Below are 24,353 nucleotides of genomic sequence, written 5' to 3' on the forward strand. Positions count from 1 at the left end.
CATCTTCTTGCATAACTGTTCAAACTTCTCCTTCTCAAATGGTTTGATAAGGGTATCTGCAAAATAGAGAAATTGGTTTAAGTTTATCTATGCCAAAGTCCTTGAGTAGATGGATGATCCATTCCAGCTCACTGCAGGCTTGTGCGTCAAAGCTGCATTCAGCTTCAGTGGCAGACTTGGTGACTAGAGATTGCCTTTGGCTTAGCCAGCTGTTCAGGTTGTTTTCAAGTGGTATTCCATCAGTGAGGTTGAGATAAGCTTGTTCCATTGATGTGTCTATTCCTGTAGCATTCTGCATTCCCAGAGATTGTACAATGTTCAAGATTTCATCTTTCTGGTTTAGGAGAAAACTTCCATCTTTTAGTCTATCAATTTGTAATCCAAGGTAATTACTCAGTTTTCTAAGAGATATTATGAAGAAATGCAAATGATACTAAAGTTTCACTTTGTGTTGAAAGAAAAAATATGTTATTAAAAATGTTATTAAATACCTTATCAAGTAATATTATAAAAATATGTACTGAACTATTTAAATATATGGTGACAGCGGCAAGAGTAGTATATGCAGCAAAATGGAAGGCAGAATGCTGTCCAGATTTGACAGAATGGATGAATAAGCAATATGAATATGCGTCAATGCAAAATTAACACCTTATGTACATAATAGACCAATCCTAGAAATTCAGGAAAAATGGAAAGCTTTTTTTGATTATGTAGCTGAAAACTAAGAATAATTAAGAAGTCATGTGTCCCATATCCATCTCAGGAGACATGCTGCCCCTCCTCCAGCAGCTGGATCTCAACTGCTGGAGGAGGGGGAGCCTCAGCAGCAGGCCCCTGCCCAGTGCCAGATCCTGCCTCAGACACCTGGGTTGGGGGTGGCCCTCCAGCAGCTGCCTCAGAAAAGAGGGCCTTGCCCTCTCAGCTTTCCTCTCACTCATGCTCCCCGCTTGAACCGACTCTAACTAGCAGCTATTAAGTTGATTTAAAAATAAACCTTAAAGCCTATCCAACAGAATGAATTTATTACCAATCTACCTACTTCTAAACTTGGGGGGGGGGGCTCTGTCACTGGAGATGGTCACTTAAATCTTTTTAAAGAGCCCTATTTATGTATGTAAACCTAAACCTACACCAAACAGCTGAATTCCTCTTCAGGAATCAAGCTGGCCCTAAACCCCAAATTAAGGGAAAGCCTATTACAAAAAAAGTGCCCAGCCTGGCTCCAAGGGTGCCAGAGATGGGCAGGGAAACCTTAGTTAAGGGACTACTATTGGGAAGCCTATTTATATTTGAACAGAACCCAACCTAACTTTTATTGTTTCTTCTCCTACAGAAGCCTATTTAATAGGGGAAACTAGCCTTGGTTCCCTAACAATGTATTTTATAGGGCAAAATTAATCAATGACAGAAGCCTACCACTAGCCTACCTAACTCACAAGTCCACTATTTAAATCAAAATTAATTTCTCTGAGAAACCCAAAGTAAACCTACCAAACACTACTATAACTGCAAACACAACCACCCAACCAAACAGAACAACAACAATAGCAGATAACAAACCTTAACTGTAAAATACCAACTGTAAGAAACACCAACCCCAACAACTGTAAAATTTGCAAAACTACAATCAACAACAGTAAAAACCACCCAAACCTCCAAGCAAGCCCCCTCTGAACCCCAGCTCCCCTACACACACACACACACACACACGCACACACACACACAGAGCAAAGAACCAATACCCAAATTAAATTGAAATTAAAAACTCGGGCCCAATCACTTAACCACACCAATTTAAACCAAAACCCCCAAGCAAGTCCCCTCTTAGTCACACCAACAATTCCCCAACACACACACACACTTACAACAAAGCAGCAAAACCAAAATTAAATTGAAATTAAAAACTCAGGCCCAACCACTTAAACACAGCAAATAAAATCGGAAACCCTGAGCAAGGCCCCAGCTGAACCCTACCTAGTCCTCCTGAACACACTCACACTTAAAAACAATAACAGTTCCCCAACACCAACAACAGAAAAATTTTTTAAAACACCAACAGGAAAATTTTAAACTGCAAAAAACAAGAACAGGTCCCCCCCCCCCACACACACACACATACCAGCAACGGCGGAGGGGGGGAATTAAAATACTAACAGGAACATTTTAAAATGCAAAATAAGAACAGTTCCTCCCCATCCCCCAAAACAGCAGTAAAAAAATTTAAAACCCCCAACAATAAACTTTTAAATAGCAAAAAACTGGAACAGGTCCCCCCCCCAACAACAGCAGGAAAAAGTGAACTTTAAAACAACACACACAACTCAAACAGAAACAGTATCCCCTCACCCACACCAACAGCAGGAAAAAAGGTAAACCCTCCCAAAATTTAAAACTGCAAATAAAGGCCAGCTCCCCCAAACAAATGCCCCAGCCAGAAGCTGCTCACACCAACAAAGGCCCTCCCCCCACACATAAAGAAGCAATAATAATAACAACAACAACAACAACAACAACTTTCGATTTATATACCACCCTTCAGGACAACTTATTGCCCACTCAGAGCAGTTTACAAAGTATGCCATTATTATCCCCACAACAAAACATCCTGTGAGGTGGGTGGGGCTGAGAGAGCTCCAGAGAACTGTGATTAGCCCAAGGTCACCCAGCTGGCTTCGAGTGGAGGAGTGGGGAATTAAACCTGGCTCTCCAGATTAGAGTCCCACGCTCTTAACCACTACACCAAACTGGCTCTGAATCCCTCCCTCCCCCTCCAAAAATAAAGATTATTTTAAATTAACTTTTTAAAAACAATCCCTCCCTTTCCCCACCCACCCACCCAGACAAGCAACCCCCCCCCCCGAGAAAATCCTGTGAATCACTGACTGACTCTCTCACCAGTCCTGCAGTCCAGTGGTGACAGGCAGGCAGGCAGGGAATCCTCCAGGTGAAGCAAAGTGAAGTCCTGTCCTCCTCTCAGTGAAGTCCTAGTCCAGCAGGCCAGCCAACAATGGAGACAGAGAGTCTACCCAGTGAAAGTACTCTCAAGTCTCTATGTAAGCCAAGGAAAATTGTGGGCTGGCCAAAAGGCAAGCCTCCAATTTAAATCCCCTGCTGCATCTCTTTCCAGAGAATCCATTGGCTGGAAGGAGGATGCAGCAGTGGGATTGGACACACCTAACTCCCTTCTCCCTTCCTTGATCCCCCTCCCTCCTCCCCCTTGTACTCACTCACCCCTCCTCACCCCTCCCATCCTGTAAATTAGGTGGAAATCTCTACAAACCTTGCTGGCTGCTTGCATTGCATTGCATTGCATTGCAAACAGCCAGCAAGGTTCTGAAGCAAATTCAAGCTTCCCACCTGTTTTTACGGGAGGGGGAAGGAGGAGGTTGTAGTGAGTCACTCACTCCTCCCCCTCCCCTGTCCTAAGAAAGCACGGGAAGCTTGATTTTGCTTCAGAACTTTGCCAGCTGTTTGCAAATGCAAATTCAAATGCAAACAGCCATCAAAAGTTTTGCTGCTGGCTGTCCCTAAGCTTTCCGAAGCGATCCAAATCACTTCGGAAAGCTCTGCTTCAGTATTTCCGAATCTGGGTGATACCAAAATACCAAATCTTTCCAAATCGGGCCTGATTCGGGTTAAAAACCCGAATCGGATACCCGAAGTGCACATCCCTACTCAGTACTTCTTTTGGTACTTCTTTGTAATGTGCAAATCCACTCTCAGTACAAGTTTAATATAATTTCCTTGAGTGCCGGAAGAGCCTCAAGAGAGCCATTTCCTTCGACACAGTTGAAAATTTCTGCTATACCACATCTCAGTTTTTTGTCCATTGAAACATTAACTGACATAGAACTTACTAATGAGTAAGATAAGCTGTCAGTATTAATTTAGTCTGAAAATTATCTTCAGAATACTCCTACTTTAGGAAATTCAAATCTTTAAAAAAAGTATTAGTAAAAGTTTGATACAGCTGTTATAGGTAGCTTTCTGAAAGACAGGTGGTTTCTTTGACAGGCTACTATTTTGAGCCATGCAGAATATTTTATCTTTGTGCCAATATGGCTACTAAGACTCCTGTGTATATTTTAAGTTACTTAAATATTTTTGTTCTGGCAAGAGGAAAGAGTTTGGGTTTTAGACAGGAAAGGAACCGTTGCACATGATCCTCTGAACTTCAAAATGTTAAGATTGCAAAGGGAACTGTAGATATGAATAGAAAGAGCAAGAGTCCAGTAGCACCTATAAGACAAACAAAATTTGTGGTAGGGTATGAGCTTTCGTAAGTCTCAGCTTTGTCAAATAATTATATATATGAATGCACCTGACACAGACAGACACACAGACTGAAAGTGCAGAAATGAAGCACTTACTTTTGCATGCAACACAAGCGCAAGTGGTGGGTCATGCTAATTATATTTTCTGTTTCTTGAAGGTTATACCTTAGCCATTTCCACATGGCCAAAGCCTCCAGAAGATCACGTGAAACTCATGGAACGAAGCGTCTTCCTAGCGCGAGTTCCTGGCATGATCCTGTTTAATGCCGTGATTTCTGACATCATTGCACCATTAAAGGGGATCGTGCCAGGTAATCGCTTTAGGAAGATGCTTCGTTCTGTGAGTTTTGCGCGATCTTACAGGCATGTGTGAAAACAGCCCTTGTCTGGATGACTGTATTGCCCTATCATGATGTTTTGCATATTGGTTGCTTGTTAGTTCTGTGCCAGTAGTCAAACTTTTGTTCAATTTGGAATACTAGTAAAATTTGGAAGATTGAGCTAAGAGCACGTTCTCACTGCTGAACTCTTTTGCCCAGAACATGCTGAGGATGCTATCATTATATATTGTCGAAGGCTTTCACGGCCGGAGAACGATGGTTGTTGGGGTTTTTCCGGGCTGTATTGCCGTGGTCTTGGCATTGTAGTTCCTGACGTTTCGCCAGCAGCTGTGGCTGGCATCTTCAGAGGTGTAGCACCAAAAGACAGAGATCTCTCAGTGTCACAGTGTGGAAACAAATGACCTACATCTTTTCCACACTGTGACACTGAGAGATCTCTGTCTTTTGGTGCTACACCTCTGAAGATGCCAGCCACAGCTGCTGGCGAAACGTCAGGAACTGCAATGCCAAGACCACGGCAATACAGCCCGGAAAACCCACAACAACCAACTATCATTATATACTTCAAGAGAATTCGTTTCAGGTCCACTAGCCAACATACTAATACTAAATGACTTGTGATGTTTTGATTCTCACAGGCAACTCAGTTTAACTGGCTGTAGAACTATGCTGGCACACTGGCTGCTGTGTCCCATCCTAATCGCGTCTTTGTTCTGCTATAGGGTTTTAGAACAGAGTTGTAGGAACACTTGCTATTCTGTTTACAGAAAGGCAACCTCCATTCCCAGCCCTTAGAGTTTTAGCAGTGATACAGCTTGTCAGTCAGTGTGATGCATCTACATTTCACAGAGGAAAACATAGGAGCAATAGTGATTTTCTTGCGAGAAGCTGTGCCTGTTAGAGTGCAGGCTTTATTTAGACACTGATATTAAATCTCTGCTTCTTGTCTTCTGTGGCTGGTGATGCTCTGCCTACTGTGGTTAAGCCATTGATGTATTAATTGCTAGCTACCCCAGAGACTGTAGTTGCATTTCTCATCAGTTTAAAGGCTTTCATTGTTTCCTGCTCAAGACACTGGGTAGCTACTATATCTGGTACTTATTTTAGTTGCTTGGCTACTATGAGCTATTATCTTGGATTTGCCTGTGGAGTCCAAATAAGAAAATATATACCAGGTGCTGTCAGCTCCCATGAATCCAATTTTCTGTTCCTTTAGCTGTAGTTATTTTATTGTGACCATTGGTTCACTGGCTTTCTATTTCCAGAAATACAAACTCTGCCTGAATTCTAGTGTCTTTCATTCCAAATGACTCTTGGAACAGAGTGGTCACTCCATTTTGCTGTTATGCACTTGTTCTTTGCTAATCATTGCTGCCAAGATGGTATTTAAATGTATTTTAAAACAGTTATGCTAAGTTGTGTTTATTTCTATAGAACTTATATTCCATTGAAATGACCGGAGATTTTGCAGCATTGGTTTGAGTGGATTGTCTCTAATGATTTTTCTATGTTATATGCCGAAACAAGTGGAATTAGTGCTGGTTTCTCAGCAGTGATGCTTGTTCAATCATGTTCAGCATTTGTTGATTCCAGCCTCTATAAACATACAGTAAAAAAAATCAGCAGCTGAATGTAAATCAAGGCTAAGATATGATTGAAAGTACATGCTTTTCTTTCATGCTTTTCAATTCTTTTTCATAATCATAAATCTGATTGAATGGTTCTGTTATTCTGATTAGGGCCTATGTCCACTCTCAAATCCTTGAACTGTGGATTTCTTTCTACAAGTCCAAACAATGTTTTGTCAGCATATGCATTAACAAAGGCTCTAATAAAGGTTTCCAATATAAAGCTACCATTTCTTGCCATTTTTGTTACCTTTCCTCTTACGTGAGCTTTCTGGATTTTGGGGTGGGGTGGGGTTTGTGGGGTTTTACTATTTACAAGATGAGATGTAGTTTTCTGTTTATATTAGCAGTCGTCTGTCTGTGAGATATGGACCAACCAGAATGCAGGATATCCTTACACAGCAGTCCATCAGGTTCATAATGTAAGATACTTCAATAAATGGCTACGTTGTCACTGTATCGCTGTTCAGTGTGTTGCCTTGGTGTTAATACTTGATACAGGAGCCACGCCTTTCAGACTGCAAAGCAAATGTGTAATATGATATCCAGTGATTTCCAGGATTGTGATTGTGTGTGTGTTTTGCATTTCATTTTGCATACTGTGCAATTAGCGTGTTGGTTTCTTTATAACTGGATGCAATTTTTTTTAAGCTCTGAAGTCTGTTTCCTTTCTCTTTTTTTAAAAAAAGATTTACCATCATGATTTCAATTTCTGTTTTGGATGGTTGTCTTTGTTCACTTCCAAAGACAAGAATAAGTATAAATTGCACAATTTCTGCAATTTTATCCTGTTTTGTGCCTCACCCTTCTGGTAACAAAGTAGTTTAGTTTCTCAGGGCTGTTTTCTCCTGGTTTCAAAATGCACTGAGTCATTTCAATGTGCATTACACGGGTGGTGTTTTCTATTTCATCTTGACTTCTAAACAATCCGCACTTATTTTTAGATGCAAAAAGTGTCTTGAAAGCAACACCCTCATCTCTAGAATATCAGCCCTAAGAACGCCTTCGTGTGTTACTTCAAGTATATGTTATTGCTTCCTGATGTGTGTACAAAATAGATGTTATATACCATTTTTCACAACACCAGTGTTAATATTTGCATAAAAAGAAGTAACCCATGAAACACTCCATAGTTGTAACTCACAGAGGGAAGACACGTTTGCTTAGATGCAGGGAATCAGCTGACAGCAAGTACCTGCACGGCTGCTCCACTCCCCTCTGGATGACCAGCACTAACAGTTTTAAGAATACTATATTATGCCTATGCTGGGGTGCCCACGAGTAAGCATAGCTATGATAACATTTGGCATTTGTAAAGGATAAGGCCTTGCCTCCTGCTTTCCCTATCTATTGCATGAGGATAGAAGTTGAATACCAAAATTGAACACCCCAAAATGATAACTGAAGAACCCAACTAAACTATTTTAGTACATTAATATTGACAATTGTGATGGCTTTGTGTGTGCCAATTGACAGCAAATAAAGATGAAATAAAAGTTTTAGCTGAATAAAAATGATGGCTTAAAGAACATTCATAGTCAGTGATTTTTTAAATTAATGAAACTTCACTTCAGCTGGATTTCAAGATTTTTAATTTTTACAATGAGAATGATTCAGCCAAGATTTGGCACATTTAAGTTTCATTGATTTTATTGGATGATTTAAGCATATCCATATGCTTGAATACCTCCGAATATTACTGCATCTGATTTAACATGGGACTTACAATGTAATTCTAAGACCACTTTCCTAGGAGGAAACTGTAATGAGCAAACTTCAATAGGATTCTGAGTAGACCTGCTTAGGATTGTGTCCTCTGTTTGGAAGGTGATACTTAATTAGCTTCAAGGTGGATATTTGACTCTAATTACTTCCCTTTGTTTGAATTGTTATTTCCATTTTATTTTTAACTTTGTTTAGATTTTATAGCACTAGCTACCAAAATTGTAATTTTACAATTTGGTAAATAAATCTTTAACCCAGTTCAAAAGGAACACAGTTTGTACTGGTGTGCGTTTTCTATGCAGAAAAGACAAGAAGAGTCATGTTATCCCCTTCCTCATTGCAGAGTCCACGTGGGTCCAATGATCCCAAAACAATGGGAAAGATATCTGATCCTTGAACATAGAGACTACAGGATGCAACGTAGTACCTGTTCAAGTGTTGAACAATTTTTATTTCCCTATAGGCATCACTTCCTTGCTCTTGAACTGAGAACAGCTACTATGGATGCTTTTGAAAAGTATGCAAAATGAAAATCTAGGTAATCATATAACATATGGACTTATAACAATTTACTCTCTATTAATTACATATATCATGACCTAGCAATGCAGAACTACACATGATTAGCTATAGAGGGCAAATAATTTAATATGTTGGACATGGGATTGGGAAACTTGAACACAAAAAGAGCTCTGAATTGTGGCTATTTTGTGGCTAGTTAAACAGTGGGGTGTAGAAGGAAACTATACTCTCTCATGTCCTATATTCCTTGCCTATCTCATGTTTTCTGAAGCAGAATTTTTAACAGTACTGCTCTACATAAATTTCCATACAGCTTTGCCAATATGGTATATTTATCTTGCTGAAAGTTATTTGAATAAGGGTTTTAAAACAGATATCACATGTTCTGTCATCTTCAATCTCAACAAGCTGATTGTTCAAGTGGAAGAAAGTGTAATCTTGGAATACAATCATATTTCTTCGAGTGACATTAATAAGATTACTTAAATAGAGAACAAGACTACAAACCTTTAATGTTTCTTGTCTATTTCACTGCATCACCACTTCTATAAATACTGAAAAAATTACCTAAGGGCATGAAGTACTAAAAGGGTGCAAACTCCCTGTCCTTAGAAAATATGTATAGGATCAGACTGCATGCCTCATTGTTTCTGGGCGGGGAAGCATGTTCTGAAATCTTTCCCATTGTATCACTTGGTCCTAAAAGGCCTTTTGTTTTGACTTGATCAGCCCATATCAGTTATGAGCCAACTTGAAACGTGTGTTCCTCACCACATACACAATATTGACTGTAATATATAAAAAGGATCTCTGTAATCATGCAGTGGACACATGCCCAGAAGTCACACACTTATTTCTACATATCCACTGTGTGCCCTTTAATACTGAGATATGGGATATCTTTGTAGGGTTCACCTCTGGTAATTGTCACAAAAAGTGTGAATTGGCCTTAAACTGAAGATGTTTTCTTTATAGGCAATTCAGTGTCTAACAGCAATTAATGGTTAATGTTCAGTATTAATGACAGCAAGATAATGAGTTGGATTGTAAGACTCCTATGTGAGTAAAAGTCATCTTTCTGTATGTGTCTGAACATTCTACAGTGCCAAGAATTATTTCTTTATTATTTATGTCTACAAAAAGACACACATTCTGAAGATATAGGTATTATGCTTGACCGTTCATATGGGGAAGAATGCATTATACATGATCTTCCTGATATGTGCGATCACCATTTTGTTTGAAAGTGCAACATATATTCTCAGCTTCAGTGCACACACATCTGGTTTCTGCTACTCATGCTCCAGGACTGGAATATATACACATTACTCCTTTCAGACAGAATGGCAATCATGTAACAAGAAGATTGTATACAGCACCTTCTTCCAGTAAGCATGGTCAAATGTCATGCTGAAAAAGGCTAGTGTTTCTCAGCAGTGAAATAACAGGATAAGAAAAAGTTGCATGTATATTCAGGACAGCCACCACCCCACCAAAAAAAATTTATGCAGAAAAACTTCAGAGCAGTAATTGTTGCAAGAGGCTCTTTAGTACTGTTAAAGGAAAAGGACCACATGAACTACATTACTGTCTGCTTCTGAACATAAGCAGTAATGTTGGCACAAAGTTGTTTGTTTCATTTTCTGCAATCCTGCTTGGAGTTTGCATATTGGAAGGTTAATATTAATATTGGTGTCTCCCAGTTTATCTTGTGGTTTTCATGTAGATTTATGTCTTGTCATGATTGTGTGGCCTATGGAAATGAATGTACCGTGCTTGTTTTGTTTGCTTTGTCCTGGGTGAAGAAATAAACTTTTATTCTTTAAAATGTTACTTTGCTATGCTCTTTGACTAGAATAATTTTATATGCTTTCATTTTGCAATTGCTCTTTTTAGTTTAGTTAACAATATCTTGTAACCTAAACTCAAAAGATCAATTGAAAATTGAAAGTATATAAGAAGAAGAGATCTTATTTCAAGTTTCGTTAAAATTCAGTTAGCGTGGTTGGCACATAATACAGAGATAAATCTATGGAATTCTCTGGTTTATACTCTCAGAGTTCAGAAATCAAACTCTTGTACTTTCACAAATACCATAATTTGCGGTTACATCAGAATCACAAACTAAAGATTGTTCCCTTTCTTACTAACCAAGGTTACCAACAATCATAATCCCAGGGAATAGAACAAACCATATATTGTGATTTAGTTGTAACCATAAATTAATGTTTTCTGTAACTCTACCATATTTACTTAAAAGGAAGACAACCCTGAACCACTTAAAATGTCACACACACACATTTATTGAACATAACTGTAACAGGCATGTGAATGTAAGAGTAGCCCCCCCCCCTTTTTATGGCATACCTGTGAAAAAACCTAGTCTTGCATTTGAGTAAATACCATACTCTTCTTGATTCCAAGAAGAGAAATTTCAACAAGAGAGCACGTGGGCTTGAGGTACGTGCAAGTTCATATACATAAATTAATTATTTGGTATTATATATGAGCCATCCTCAGTTACACATTCTGTCCCAAGTGTAGGAAACATAGATGGAAAATCTATGGTGAACAGAAGAAGCAAAACTTGAGGGGGGGGCAGATTCAAAAGACAACTTGTAAACAGCTTTTTTAGTTGTCATTTTGAAATTCATGTAAATGTAATGGTTCTGTTAAAGCATAAATATCTGTTTAATTCTGCAAGAAAATTCAATTCAATCACCATTGGTACCAATTTGACAGAGCTGGGCCATTCCACATGACAATGCCAGTCCAGTAATTTCAACTGTAAGCAGGACTGCCTAAAATTGCAAACCTGTACACACTTACTTGGGAGTCAGTGCCACTAGATAAAGCATAAATTACTTCTTAGTAAACATGCATATGATCTGTTTGCACAGATGCAAGAGGACATACTTTTAAGTACTCAAACATAGAAACAAACTGTTAGCCTTAGTTGTTGTGGATTTTCCGGGCTGTATGGCCGTGGTCTTGGCATTGTAGTTCCTGACGTTTCGCCAGCAGCTGTGAGTGGGATCTTCAGAGGTGCAGCACCAAAAGACAGAGCTGTCACAGCTGCTGGCGAAACGTCAGGAACTACAATGCCAAGACCACGGCCATACAGCCCGAAAAATCTACAACAACTAACGTTCTCCGGCTGTGAAAGCCTTCAACAATATATCAAACTGTTAGCCTACCTACACTTCACTTTTTTTGAACCTCAGTTATCTGAAATTTCTGGCTAATTGTTTTATTCTGTTTCTCCTGCACAAAGGTTTATTAAGTAGTAGTATGTTTATATAAGTGTTTTGGATGTTTTGTTGCTTGCCAGAAAATTCAGATAAGAGAGACTATATTGTAGTGATGATATCCAGATAATTTAAAGTTGATTATAAGTTGATTTAGTCACATACTCAAAATAATATACAACCGGGGTAAATTGGCTATACCCAATAGAGAAGTGTTTTTAAAAGCAAATTTGCCTTCAGTTTACATTGCTTTTGAAATATATCTCATTTTCAGACTGGAGACTGGGGTGAACCTTCAATTACCTTACGACCGCCTAATGAAGCAACAGCATCAACACCAGTACAGTACTGGCAGCATCATCCAGAAAAACTCATCTTCCAGTCATGTGATTACAAAGCATTTGTAAGTCCATTAAACTCAAAGATAGCTTCTAGAATAGCTGAAAATTGTCTAGATTATGGGATGGCTTTGTCATTTGCATAATATCTCTCTATTTAACAAAAATGTAATGACAGTAAGGACTTTCTTAGGGAAGGAAAATGCTTTTCAGTACAAAAAAGTCCAGTATTATTCAAATGGGTATATTGTGTTTTCCTTTAAACCTCTGAGAAATTGCATCCTCTTTGTTACAGAAACAGGAAAGATCTATAAGAAAATAAGAAAAGGGAAAAAGCATGCCTGGATCATTCCAGAGGCTGCTCGAATCCTTTTTTCCCCCAAAGTGCTAAATTAGAAGCTTTTGCAAAGCTAATAAATAGGATGTGAAGGCAATGCCTTCCATTTTGCTTTGTCCCCAGCATCTTCTTGACACAGAGAGTGAGAGATGGGTGTTCCGTTTAGATACTTCTGTGATAGATTTATCTTCCACGATACTGTCCAATCCCTTCATTTAAACCATGTAATCTGGTGGCTACATCTTGAGGTGCTGAATGAACTGATTATGAGTTGTCTGAAGAAGTTGCATTTTCTTTTGCCCCCCTATTCGGAATGAAGAGACGTACACAAGGCTTGGGTGAAAACAGGGCCTTTTATTGACCAAACTAAATTAATAACTTAATAACGTAATAACGGCAAGGGCATAGCTAGCGGTACTGGTCGAGCCAAGAGGTCCCTTGGACCTACTCCTCGATAGCGGACCACATGATCAATACCCCAGGCCACTTCTCAGCGATAAACTTTAAGTCGGCCTGCACCTGAAGAGTAAGGGCCTTGCCTTTGACCCACCCCAAATCATTTCCACCTAAGTGGATAATTAAGAAATGAGGAGGAGGGGCACACCTTCCCTCAAACAAGAGTGGCAACAGACCCAGCCACCGCAGGCCCCGACGGCCCTGCCACTCAACTTGGGCCCACCGACTGAGGCCAAGCTGGGACCCAACAGGCGTCCTCTTGGCCTGATGGGCAGCCCAAAAGATCATGCTGTGTCGGCAAATGAGGATCCGACACCTCCCATGGCGAACAACAGCACCTAAAGAAGAAAAGGAACAATTAACCAGAGCTCACAACTGGGCCAGCAGAGGACAGACATACCTTCGGTAAGCCATTGATCGCCATCGCCCAACACTGCGAATGGCCGTCTCAGGGTATCCCATTGCAGCTGCCGTAGAGGCCGCCCCAATCCTAAATGAATGGGTACAAAACTTGAACTCAGTCAAACCCAGCTTAGCCAATGCTCTCTTGGTAACAGACCAAAACTGGTACCGAGTAAGGGGAGCCCCATCACAATGGCAGAATAAAACCCCTTCAGCACGGCCCCTCTTATCGATGTATGCCTGCAAAGCTCGCACAGGGCACAGCTCGGACTCGGCACATATGCCCAGCTGGACCACCGCCCCTTTCTGGTGCTGGTCAGTCTTGGACCACCGGATGCGGAGAGAAACACCCTCCCCCACAAACTGTACGTCTTGCAACATAAGGGCCCACTCCAACCGATCAGTGCGGGACTGAGCAACCAGCTGAGGGCCTCCCAAAAAGCCGTGAGTGATGCTGCATGAAAAAGCACCGCCTCATAAGAGGAGGAGCACACAGGGCCCCAGACAGCCCCTAAGCCCCTCAGGATAGATGGAGAAATGGGCTGCCTGGCATCCGGCCGGGAACCAGCCTCCCTCGACCATCCCTCCAGCATTTTACGGACCCTAAAGTCCCCTGTGACTTCCGGGAAACCCCAAGCCTTGCTAGCAAAGGCCAGCGCAGCCAAAAGTCCCCTAAGAGACTTAACAGACAGACCGCCCACCCTCCGATCCATGCAGAACTGCATAAGGTGTTCTGCCGGAATAGGCCACCTTTGCTCCAAGCCTGCGTCCAACCGGAAGCTAGCAAATTGGCACAGGGCACGATCATACGACCTGTAGGTGCTAGGGGCGATGGCTAGGTGGATGGCCCTGTGCGCTTCAGCCCTCCAAGATTCCACAGCTCCGGGGGCATCGGGACAGGCAGTGTATCGGCTTCGGGGGCAAGTTGGCGGAACCGTTCCATCTGCTGGCGAGACAAAGTATCCGCCACTACATTGTCGATGCCTGGAACATGCTTCGCCCTGAACAAAATGTTCAGCCGCAGGCACTGGAGCGTAAAAGGCCTAACCAGCCTGATGACCCTGGGCGACCGAGATGACAGGGAGTTAATCACCTGCACCACAGCCATGTTGTCACACCAAAAGTGGACTGCATGGTTGGCAAGCTCATTACCCCAAAGCCAAACTGCTACCAGGATTGGAAAAAATTCCAAAAATGTTAGGTCCTTGTTGATATCGCTGTCGCGCCACTCATTCAGCCAGGGTTCCGCGCACCAGTGCCCACGGAAGTAAACCCCAAAGCCCATGGACTCAGAAGCATCTGAGGCCATGCGCAACTCTGCCTTGAGCAAAAGCTCTTCCCTCCAGAAAGTAACCCCATTAAATGATGAGAGAAAATCCTCCCAGACTGTCATGGACCAACCTGGCCCAGCGGGGCAGAGAGACTCAGAGGACTCTTCTGAGGAAGAGGCAGCTGGTGAACCTGACCCAGATCCACAGCCAGTGGCAGAGGCACTGCAGGAGGAGGCAGGCCCTGAAGGCTCAGATACTGATCCACAGCCAGGTCCCAGCACATCGGTTCCTCAGCTTCCCAGCCCTGGGCTGGCAACAGAAAGCCAGGTGCAGGCCAGCTCTCCCCCTTCCTCACTAGAGCCTCGGGAGCACTGCCAGAGGAGGGCTAGAAGAGCCCTCCAAGCCAGAAGGCGCAGTGCCAGGCTAGCAGCACAGCACCGGCCCAGCATCGTTAGTGATGATGAGTACTCGCAGGAGCAGGACTGAGACAGCCGGCAGGTGCTTGCTGTAGCACAAAGAGGGAGTGGCTGCGTGGAAGCAATGAGTCCGCTTACTACTGACCTTGCTGCTGTGTTTTGAACTGATTCTCTTGTCCCTGACCTTGGCCTGTTTCTGTGGATGTGTTTCTGGAAGCCCCCTTTGGACTTGAAGCCGTGAGTGTGCCCAATTGGTGCCTGAACCTTGGAACTGGGTGCTGCCCTGCTCGGACAACTTGGGAGTTTTCCCTTGCCTGCTGCCAGTGTGAGTCTGCATCGGGACACAGACCTTGAGGTCGTCCCTGACCCCCTGGGACAGCCTGACCCTCTGATGGGGCAAGTGCAGCCCAGCCATGACATCAAACAGACGCCTCAAAAAGGCACGCCCAGGCGCCACTGCCTTGCAGGCAAAGTTGAGGTGGCCCACGAGCTGCTGCAGCTCGAGCAAAGAAGCCTTCCTTTTGTCCCTAAGAGTCGCCAAACGCGCTCTCAAATCGGGCACCTTAGCCTGTGGCAGGCAAAACATCTGCTGAACGGTATCGATCTTGATACCCAGATACGTCAAGACCTGGGCGAGGCCTTCAGTCTTTTCGTGAGCCAGGGGGACCCCAAGTTCTTCCGCTAAGGCAATGAACCTGGCCAAAAGCCGGGCACATTGGCCAGACCCCTTGGGCCCACAAAAAATAAAATCATCCAGGTAGTGGGCGGAGTCATGGCATCGTTGCCTCTGACGCAAAGCCCACTCCAGGAAGGAACTGAACTTCTCAAAGGCCGCACAAGAAACAGAGCATCCCATAGGAAGTGCTCTGTCCATGTAGAACTGGCCATCAAACGAGAAACCCAGCAATTCAAAATTCCCCGGGTGGACGGGTAAAAGGCGAAATGCCGACTTGATGTCGCATTTTGCCATTTCTGCCCCAATCCTGCTACGCTTTACCATAGTGATGGCCTCATCAAAAGATATGTACCTCACCATGCCCAAGTGTTCTGGGATAGCATCATTGATAGACCCGCCCCTGGAAAAAGACAGGTTGTGAATCAAACGGTACTCACCTGCCACCTTCTTAGGCACCACACCCAGGGGAGAGACCCTCAAATTGGGAACAGGCGGGGTGGGGAAAGGTCCCAAGACCCACCCCTCCGCACATTCCTTAGCTGTTTTACACCGCACAACCTCCTCCATGCCAACCACTGAACGCAGATTGGATGACATGAAGGGGGACCAAGGGCCCTGAAAAGGAATGCAGAAACCAAAAGTAAACCCTTCCAACAAAAACCGAGCAGAAGCTCGATCGGGGTACCCCTGCAGCACCTCAGAAAGCGCTTTCAGATTTATGGGCGTTGGGCCCCTTGTCAGCTGAAGGCTGACCTGGCCCACCCCCAGGCCGCTGCCCTTCCCCTCGTGGCCGAGGGCGGGGACATGCAGAGAATACATGGGAACCTCTGCACCGTGGGCATTCGTGCTTAAACCTGCATCCCCTCCTGGAGCACACCCCCTGATAAGTGAATTCCCAACAGAGCAGCCGGGGCTGAACCGACTGCCCCGCGGAGGCACGGGGACCAGGAGGGGCAGCAAGGCGCTACAACAAATGCCCGCTATCAGACGGATCACCTAGATTGGGCTTAGTGGGGGCCATAAGCTGCAGCCAAAGCTGCTGGTGGATTCTGTCCCAGGGCAAGGTGGGGTCAACCGATGCACGCATATGGAATTCCTCGTCATACTGCATCCAGGCAGCACCAACGAAGTCCGTATACCCCCTATATATTATATCAATATACTGAAACAGCGGGGGCCGCCTGCTGCGGTTGAGCACATGCTACCACCCCAGCATAAATCAGCATGCCGGGCAACCAGTTGGCTCAAGTGCAGTCGACCTTCTGGCACTTAAGCCATTTCTTGTCCCGGTCGTCCAACTCATCTTTATCCTTCTTCTCCAAATCACAGAAAAGGACAGTAAAGACATCCACAAATTCCCCCCTAAGCATCTTGTCCCTAGTGGCAGGTGGCAGGTGGTCCCCTAGAGGCAAAGCTGTGTCGCCAAAGGGCATGGCCCTATAGGGCATGACCCCCAAAGCCTGATAATAAGGGTTCATAGGGAATGGAGGCCACATCAGCTGTGGCTGCCCAAAGGATTGGCTGGCAGCAGCCGCACCAGCCCCGCATGCCTGCATTGCCACAACTGCTGGAGGAACTACCCCCGGCTGAGATGGCAGTGCCGGGAACCCCACAGCTGCCACTGACCGGCACAGCCTTGTGATGCCTGAAATGAATGGCCCAGCCATGAGGGCATACTAACTTGCGGGGAAACCTGAGAACCAATGTGCTGCGACTGCGGCATCCAATTTACAGCAGTACCAGTCCCACCGACAGGCCCCCAGGGCCAGGAGTGTGCATCGTGTGATGCGGGCAACTTACCATCCGGCTCAGGGTGATCCACAGCCACAGCGATGGGAGGCGCCTCAGCAGCCTCCTGCTCCTCCTGGGTAGTGGTCCCACTAGGCTCCAGGTCCCCAGCATGAGCTGCCACACTCTCACCGGCCGTACCCGCGGAACCTTCAAGAACAGACAGACGCGTTAGCACTTCTCTTTGAAAAGTGGCCAGAGAAGCTCTCTTGGAGGCCCTCTGCCCCCTGTTCCCAGCAGGCTGCCCAGGAACGACACCCTTGGACCTCTCAAGGGCAGCAAGCTTAGCCAAGATCTCCTGCCTAGCAGCATCACCATCCTCATCATCAGAGGAAGAGACAGGTAATGGCCGCTTGGACGGGGGGCGTCTTGCAGGCTGCTTGCCCTTGCTTGCCCCCACACCCTTCTTAGGAGGCATGGCCCGATAATAAGCACTAGCGAGCCTGGAACAAGAAATACTCCACCCACTAGGACAACTGGCCACAATGATGTGAGATTCCTCACACAACCCCCCCAAAGCCCCTAATAAGATGAGAGGGGTCAATATAGCCCACAAATGGGGCTAAAACAAGCCAAAACGGCTACCCAGCAGGCTTCAAGTGGAGGAGTGGGGAATCAACCCAACCCCTGCTTAAGGCATGTGCCCTAACCACTATGCCCACTGACTCACTGTCAAGAAAAATGGGGGGGTCCCCTTGCAACCCCGATAGAGCTGCAATGGGCAGCAATGATGTGGGAGGGGGAGGCCACCCAGCGCCAACAACTAGCCCAAAACAACACACCGTAGCCCTCTTTGAACCCCGAGGCAATGAGAGTAAGCCCAGGGCAGCCGGATGGCACTAAAGCCTCCGCACCCACCAGCCCAAGAGAGGGGGGGGCACCAATCCGCGCTAGCGACTGTGACAAGAAGCCAGCCTTCCACCCCTGGAGGGCCCCACTTATCCGGCCCCTCAAGGGCAGAAGAGAAACGCCGCCGCGCCACAGGACAGCCGCCAAAAACGGCGGCAAATGTACAGGGGCAGGCAGGCTCGGCACCTGAGAAAAGCCGCACCACCACAACCCTGAAGGCGCCACTCGTCCCGAGGCCAAGACAAGCAGCACAGAGTCGGGTGATGAGGAGCCCCTAAATCGGCGCAGGAACGAGCACAAATCAGCCGAGGAAGGCGAGCGCCTCAAGCGATAATCGCGAGACGCACGGCCCGTTCCCTTCGCCCTTGCAAGACGCGGCTGGAGCAAACAAGCTCCTTCTCCCACGAGCTTGCAAGGAGAACTGCGCAGCAAAGGAGGCAGGGCTGGCCTATAACGGCCAGACCACGTCCCCTTCAGACACCCAGATGTCCGGGAAAAAGCTCCCTTCTTCCTCCATGCAGGAGGGCAAATGGTGGCACCCGAGTAAGCGTGCGGGCGCACCCCGGGAGTGCCGTTTTGTCATTCACATTTGTCCTTTTCAGATATTCTAAGTGGTAACATTAATGTATAGATGAGGGAAATCTCTGTTGTTCCTGCTAGTTTCACCACTGACTTCTACATGCTGATTGTACTTTATGCATGTCTAGGTAATATATATTTGTAATATATTTTATATAATATTACATATATTATATAATATATAATCAGTAATATATTTTACGTCCGCATTTCATTTTACACAGCAATCACATAGCATTTGAAAAATATAATTAAGTAGAATTGTGACTTTTTCATACATATGGCCAAAATTGAAAGAGTAGAATTTCTGTTCTGTATTGTGATATTGTGATGTTTTGTTTTCTTAACCTGCACGTACACTCTTCTTTCAAAAATGGCACTTGTAGTTCTTGGTGATACTGCTTGTAAATTAACTTCTGTATAAAATATGGGACATTCTTTCCATTTGAAAATTAGTAGTATGAGAAGACATGAAAGAAGACATGTGTTACATGTTTTAGCTGTCCCTAAAGATTAGTTTTGGGCTTTCTTAAAGTACAGAAAACAAATTACTTGTTTATTCTTCAAGTATTTAGGTTCTATGCTGGTAAAAGAGCTAAGAGGTACAGAATCAACCCAGGATGCTTGTGCAAAAATGAGGGTGAGTAAATACAGATCTACCCTACATTAAAAGGCATAAATGAAATGGATAAATTGGACATAAATGTACTTTTTTCAGTTACAAATAAAGTGCATTTTACCCAAACATATTTTCATATACTATCACAAATAAAACTTGTAGACAGCATGTACAAGAGTTCTCTGTCATTCACTGATGGATTGTTTTGCCTTTCCATGCAAAGACAATATATAGTAAATTTAGGTGCCCTACATACAGACTGTGGTAAGCCCTGTCCCTATCAAGAAGAAATTCTTAATGGAAAAGCAGAATCACACACTTTCATAAGCAGAGCTGAAAATATAGGAGCAAAGCAGATGGGACACTGGAAGAACTCCAGTGCATTTTTTTTTTGTAAAAAGCAACTGTGAGACCTTGGTGGGAGGAGATAGTTGACTGTTTCCACTGGTACCTTCTTCCTGACTGCATAAACACATACCCAAGACGGGTATTTATTTATTTCCAAGTTGCCTCATGCAAATAAATACATTTTCAACATACAAGCAATCTGCATGTTTCCCCTCAACAGGGCAAACGACTGCTTTGGAAAACTAATCCTGGATCTTTCTGCATCTTATCTGATTTGACCCTCATAAACCCCCTTTTTATCCCTGTAGACCTTAGGAAATTGGTGAACCATTTTTAAATCTACTGGGATGTGGCCTACATTGTATCTTTACATCCTGACGTCCTCCCTTGTAACACCCCTCCCTTGTATCACCCACCTTTAGCTGGGATATAAAGGTTCAGGGATCTCCATTCCTACTCTTGTCTGAAGAAGGGAGCTCTGACTCTCGAAAGCGTACACTCTGAAAATCTTGTAGGTCTCTAAGGTGCCACTGGACTCAGATCCTGGATGTGGCCTGGTCAATGCCAATTTGAAAACCAGAACAGTGGCATAACAAAAGTATTGCTAATCACACCCAACTGCCTTAAGTAGTGAGCACATTTCCTCTGAGTGAGAGAGCACTGAAGACTTACTTTGTTTATTTACAAATGTAAGAGCAAAGAATGTGGAGAGCAAAAAGTCTCCTAAAGCAGAGAACACAACGGCTAATCCTTAGCCAAATCAAAGCTCTCTTTGGGAGAGGAAAATTAGCCTTATGAATCCAAACTGAAGGAGAAATTGAGTTTTTCCCAAACATAGGTCAATAGTTGAAGTAACTAATACGAAATTGAAGTTTACAAGTATGGCCGTTTCCACACGGCCAAAGCCTCTGGAAGATCGCATGAAACTCACAGAACGAAGCATCTTCCTGGCACAATTTCCCAGCAGGATCCCGTTTAATGGTGCAATTTCTGACGTCATTGTGCCATTAAAGGGGATTGTGCCGGGAAATCTCGCTAGAAAGACGCTTCGTTCCGTGAGTTTCTCACGATCTTACGGGCATGTGTGAAAATGGCCTATGCCAATTATTGTTCCATATTCTTACCCTGTAAAAGTGTTAGAAAGTGCCTAAAATCATCCAGATTCCATTCATAGGTGTGGTTCAGTCCAGATGAACAGATGAAGGAGCTCTCTGCTGAGCCCTTTCTACCTTTCTCATCTTTGAATGGCTATGTGTTGTGCACTTTTTGTGCACTGTATTGGACTTTTTGCAATATATAGCTGCCAACTCCCCAAGGACCCAGTGCATGGGTATTTTGGGGACTGGTGTGACAAACAGGCATTTGAAGGCAAGAAGTACTCATTACATTAGTTTGGCTGATTACACAAATCATTAATCTGTGTAGTGATCCTAGCATATTTCTGGAAAGAAATCTAATTGATGTGGATGAATTTAATGGAGTAGAGTATTTTAAGTACCTTTAATAACACTATGCAATTTTATGAGTGATATGCAGTTAAAGCAAGGTAGAAGCACTAATTATAAGCACAATATTCTTAGAGCACTGCTACTTGAAACTAGTAGTCTTAAAATGTACATGCAAAATTGCAAGAAGGAAAGCAGCCTTTAAGATGTAAGCTTGCTATTAAAGAAAAATGCAATTGCAATATACACATAACCACACACCTGCTATGCTTGAAACCAAAGAAAATACTCCCCTTAAGGGAGAAAAACATATATATATATATATATATATATACACACACACACACACACATACATACATACATACATACATACAATAGATGGAGTTAGAAGATTAATCAAAAAGGAAGAGTCAAAAGACACCTGTCTAGATATAACAGAATAGAGGGGGAGAGAACAAGAGACCCATAGAAACAGCAGCTCTAGACATGTAGAGCAATCCAAGGCTATAAGGAGCCTGGGCAATGAAAGTAACCTTTTGCACATTTTAGGAGAGGGAAAGTATTTCACCCCCACAAAGCCTGCAGAAAGCAGCTTTAGCCTACGTGAAACAAAATGGCCTAAGTCAGCGAAACAAGGGAGAAACTCAGTTCTAGTCTATGGAATGGAAGTGTGAATCGGAAGAGACTTTTCTTGGAAAGAGATAAGACACTGGGTCATACTGACAAGTAAAGAAAGGTGGGAAATATTATAATTATGATAATGGCCAGGATCAGTCTTCCAGTCAAGAGGCATTGGGTAGCTGGAGGTGTCAACTGGTCATTGCCAATGGAGACCCCTGAAAGACTTAAGCCAATTAAAAGCCTAATATTTTAATGAACCAAAGGGTATAAAATGTCTTGCACACACTTTTGTAACTTTGATGAGCCTGGTTTACACAAGGACTGAGGTCTTCTGTATGGCCAGTGTTCCTCTCATTTAATTAAATGACCTAAAGAACCTTCTCCCACTGGACCCTACGTGTTTTTATTGCTGTTGTGTGGATCGACTAACGAACAACACCAACTGGGTGTAACAAAACTGGGGGCTCGTCTGGTGTAACATAATCATTGGCTTATTACTCTGATCTTGTTGTCTACTGTCAAATGTGCCATTTTCTTCAGTCATATTTTCAAATATAGTATGTGGCCATGTATATCTCTACTGAAATAAGAAGTCAAATTATTTATAAGATTACTTTGTTCTTACTGGTAATATACTGCTGCCTTGGGCAGAAGTGAAAATACTGGCAGTCAAGGCACTGAGACCAATTTTCTGTTCGCTGTTGTTTTCAGAAGTCTACGGAACAAATGAAGAAAGTCCCTACCATTGTTTTATCAGTCTCTTACAAAGGAGTAAAATTTATTGATGCAACAAATAAGGTATGTATAATTGAAAATATAATTTGATTCATTATTTATTTTGTAATGAATGACACCTTCATTTGCTTATTCATAGCATGAGTGCAGATTCCCTAAATCTTAGTGTCTTTGCACTGACACATATCCTATCAATTGTCCCACCACATCACCCTCCTATGAAAGGCAAGAGGGAGCCTTGCTATGAAGAGAGATCTCTTTTTGTTTTGTTTATTGGGAGAACTGTATTTTAATGGACAGCAAAACACCACAACCTATAGTAGGAGTTTCAGTTTGTCAGGGAGGGATTGTAACATTTTGGCCAGCATGAGAACTCCTGAAATACTGTTCCTTCTCATGCAAGAACACCAGGATGACATAGGAGTAGTCCATATTGGAGATCCTTCCCATACCAGCGTCAGCATCCAGAATGTGGATTAAAGTAGCCATGGAGAGAACTTGCAACATAGGTTTCTTCAGCATGGTCCCAGGCTTCTCATGTTACTTGGTAGCTCAGAAAGGAATGACACTGCTTTGGTATGCATACTTATAGAGTCTTACCCAGCATTAAAATAATAAGGAGATGAGGATATTATAATAAAAACATTTGATTTATATACCGCCCTTCAGGACAACTTAATGCCCACTCAGAGCGGTTTACAAAGTATGTCATTATTATCTCCACAACAAAACACCCTGTGAGGTGGGTGGGGTTGAGAGAGCTCCAGAGAGCCGTGACTAGCCCAAGGTCACCCAGCTGGCTTCAAGCGGAGGAGTGGGGAATCAAACCCGGCTCTCCAGACTAGAGTCCCATACTCTTAACCACTACACCAAACTGGCTCTCACACCAAACTGGCTCTTGTAACAGTATCACTTGTTACAGGACCCTAATCAATCAATCAATCAATCAGTCAATCAATCAATCAATTTATTTTGATACAGAATCAGCTCTGGAGAGTAAAAGAATAAAAAACAATAAAAATAAGAATAGGGAGGGTACATACAGGGTCCTTATAACATTGACATGATTTATGGTGTTTCTCTAAAAGGTTTGTTCAACCCAAAGATATTTGCTGGTGACAGGATGATACGCAAGCTTTACTGTTCATGTATGTGATCTACTTTTGTAAGCAGTGTAATGTCAAAGGAAGGGACTGGTGGAAGACTCCAGATTCTTTGGGCAGGGAATGCTCAAAAACCAAAAATCCCTTCTTATGCAAGTTGGTCTGGAAGCTTTCTGTGTGTGTTCTGCTTAACTGTTCAACTGCTCATTAAATAGCCCCCTATTATCCTTAGAATTATTCTTTGTTAAATCTTGGACACCATTTAGGAACATTCACTACCTATTTAAAGTTCAAAGTTGGCTACTTGATTGCAATGAGTTTTAAACACAGCCGCTTCTTTGAATCATGCCCATTGTGTGGGACAATAAGTATGACTCTAGCCAGTTACTCTGTGGTTTTCCCTGAAGGTAGTAGCTAATTTGGATGATCTGTGTAACATCTGAAAGCAGCCTTATGAAGATTATCTTTTTCTGCTATATTTTATGAAATCCAGTTCTATGAAAACCTGTGTGATGAAGCTTGAACTCTACATATTGTGTGAGGTTTGCCTATTTCAAACACAGTCATAAATACTGAGGAGTTAGCCGTGTTAGTCTGTAGTAGCAAAATCAAAAAGAGTCCAGTAGC

The 24,353-nt window shown here is 43.3% G+C and overlaps 1 protein-coding gene across 16 annotated transcripts in view; it reads left to right on the forward strand.

Annotated features, from left to right (window-relative positions):
• The window catches only part of ANKS1B (ankyrin repeat and sterile alpha motif domain containing 1B), an 885,134-nt gene that overhangs the window by 847,048 nt on the left and 13,733 nt on the right, over window positions 1-24,353 (forward strand). For 6 of the 16 annotated variants that reach the window (XM_054988169.1, XM_054988170.1, XM_054988175.1 and 3 more), the window contains 3 exons: window positions 12,016-12,144; window positions 19,422-19,497; window positions 22,571-22,686. In XM_054988169.1, coding sequence (XP_054844144.1) covers window positions 12,016-12,144; window positions 19,422-19,497; window positions 22,571-22,686 — 321 coding nt within the window. Of the gene's footprint in view, window positions 1-6,593; window positions 6,669-12,015; window positions 12,145-19,421; window positions 19,498-22,570; window positions 22,687-24,353 lie in introns of all 16 variants that reach the window. The other 10 variants (XM_054988165.1, XM_054988166.1, XM_054988172.1 and 7 more) reach the window with 4 other exon arrangements.

This window comes from Eublepharis macularius, chromosome 9 (assembly GCF_028583425.1).
Source record: "Eublepharis macularius isolate TG4126 chromosome 9, MPM_Emac_v1.0, whole genome shotgun sequence".
NCBI classification, from domain to species: Eukaryota; Metazoa; Chordata; class Lepidosauria; order Squamata; family Eublepharidae; genus Eublepharis; species Eublepharis macularius.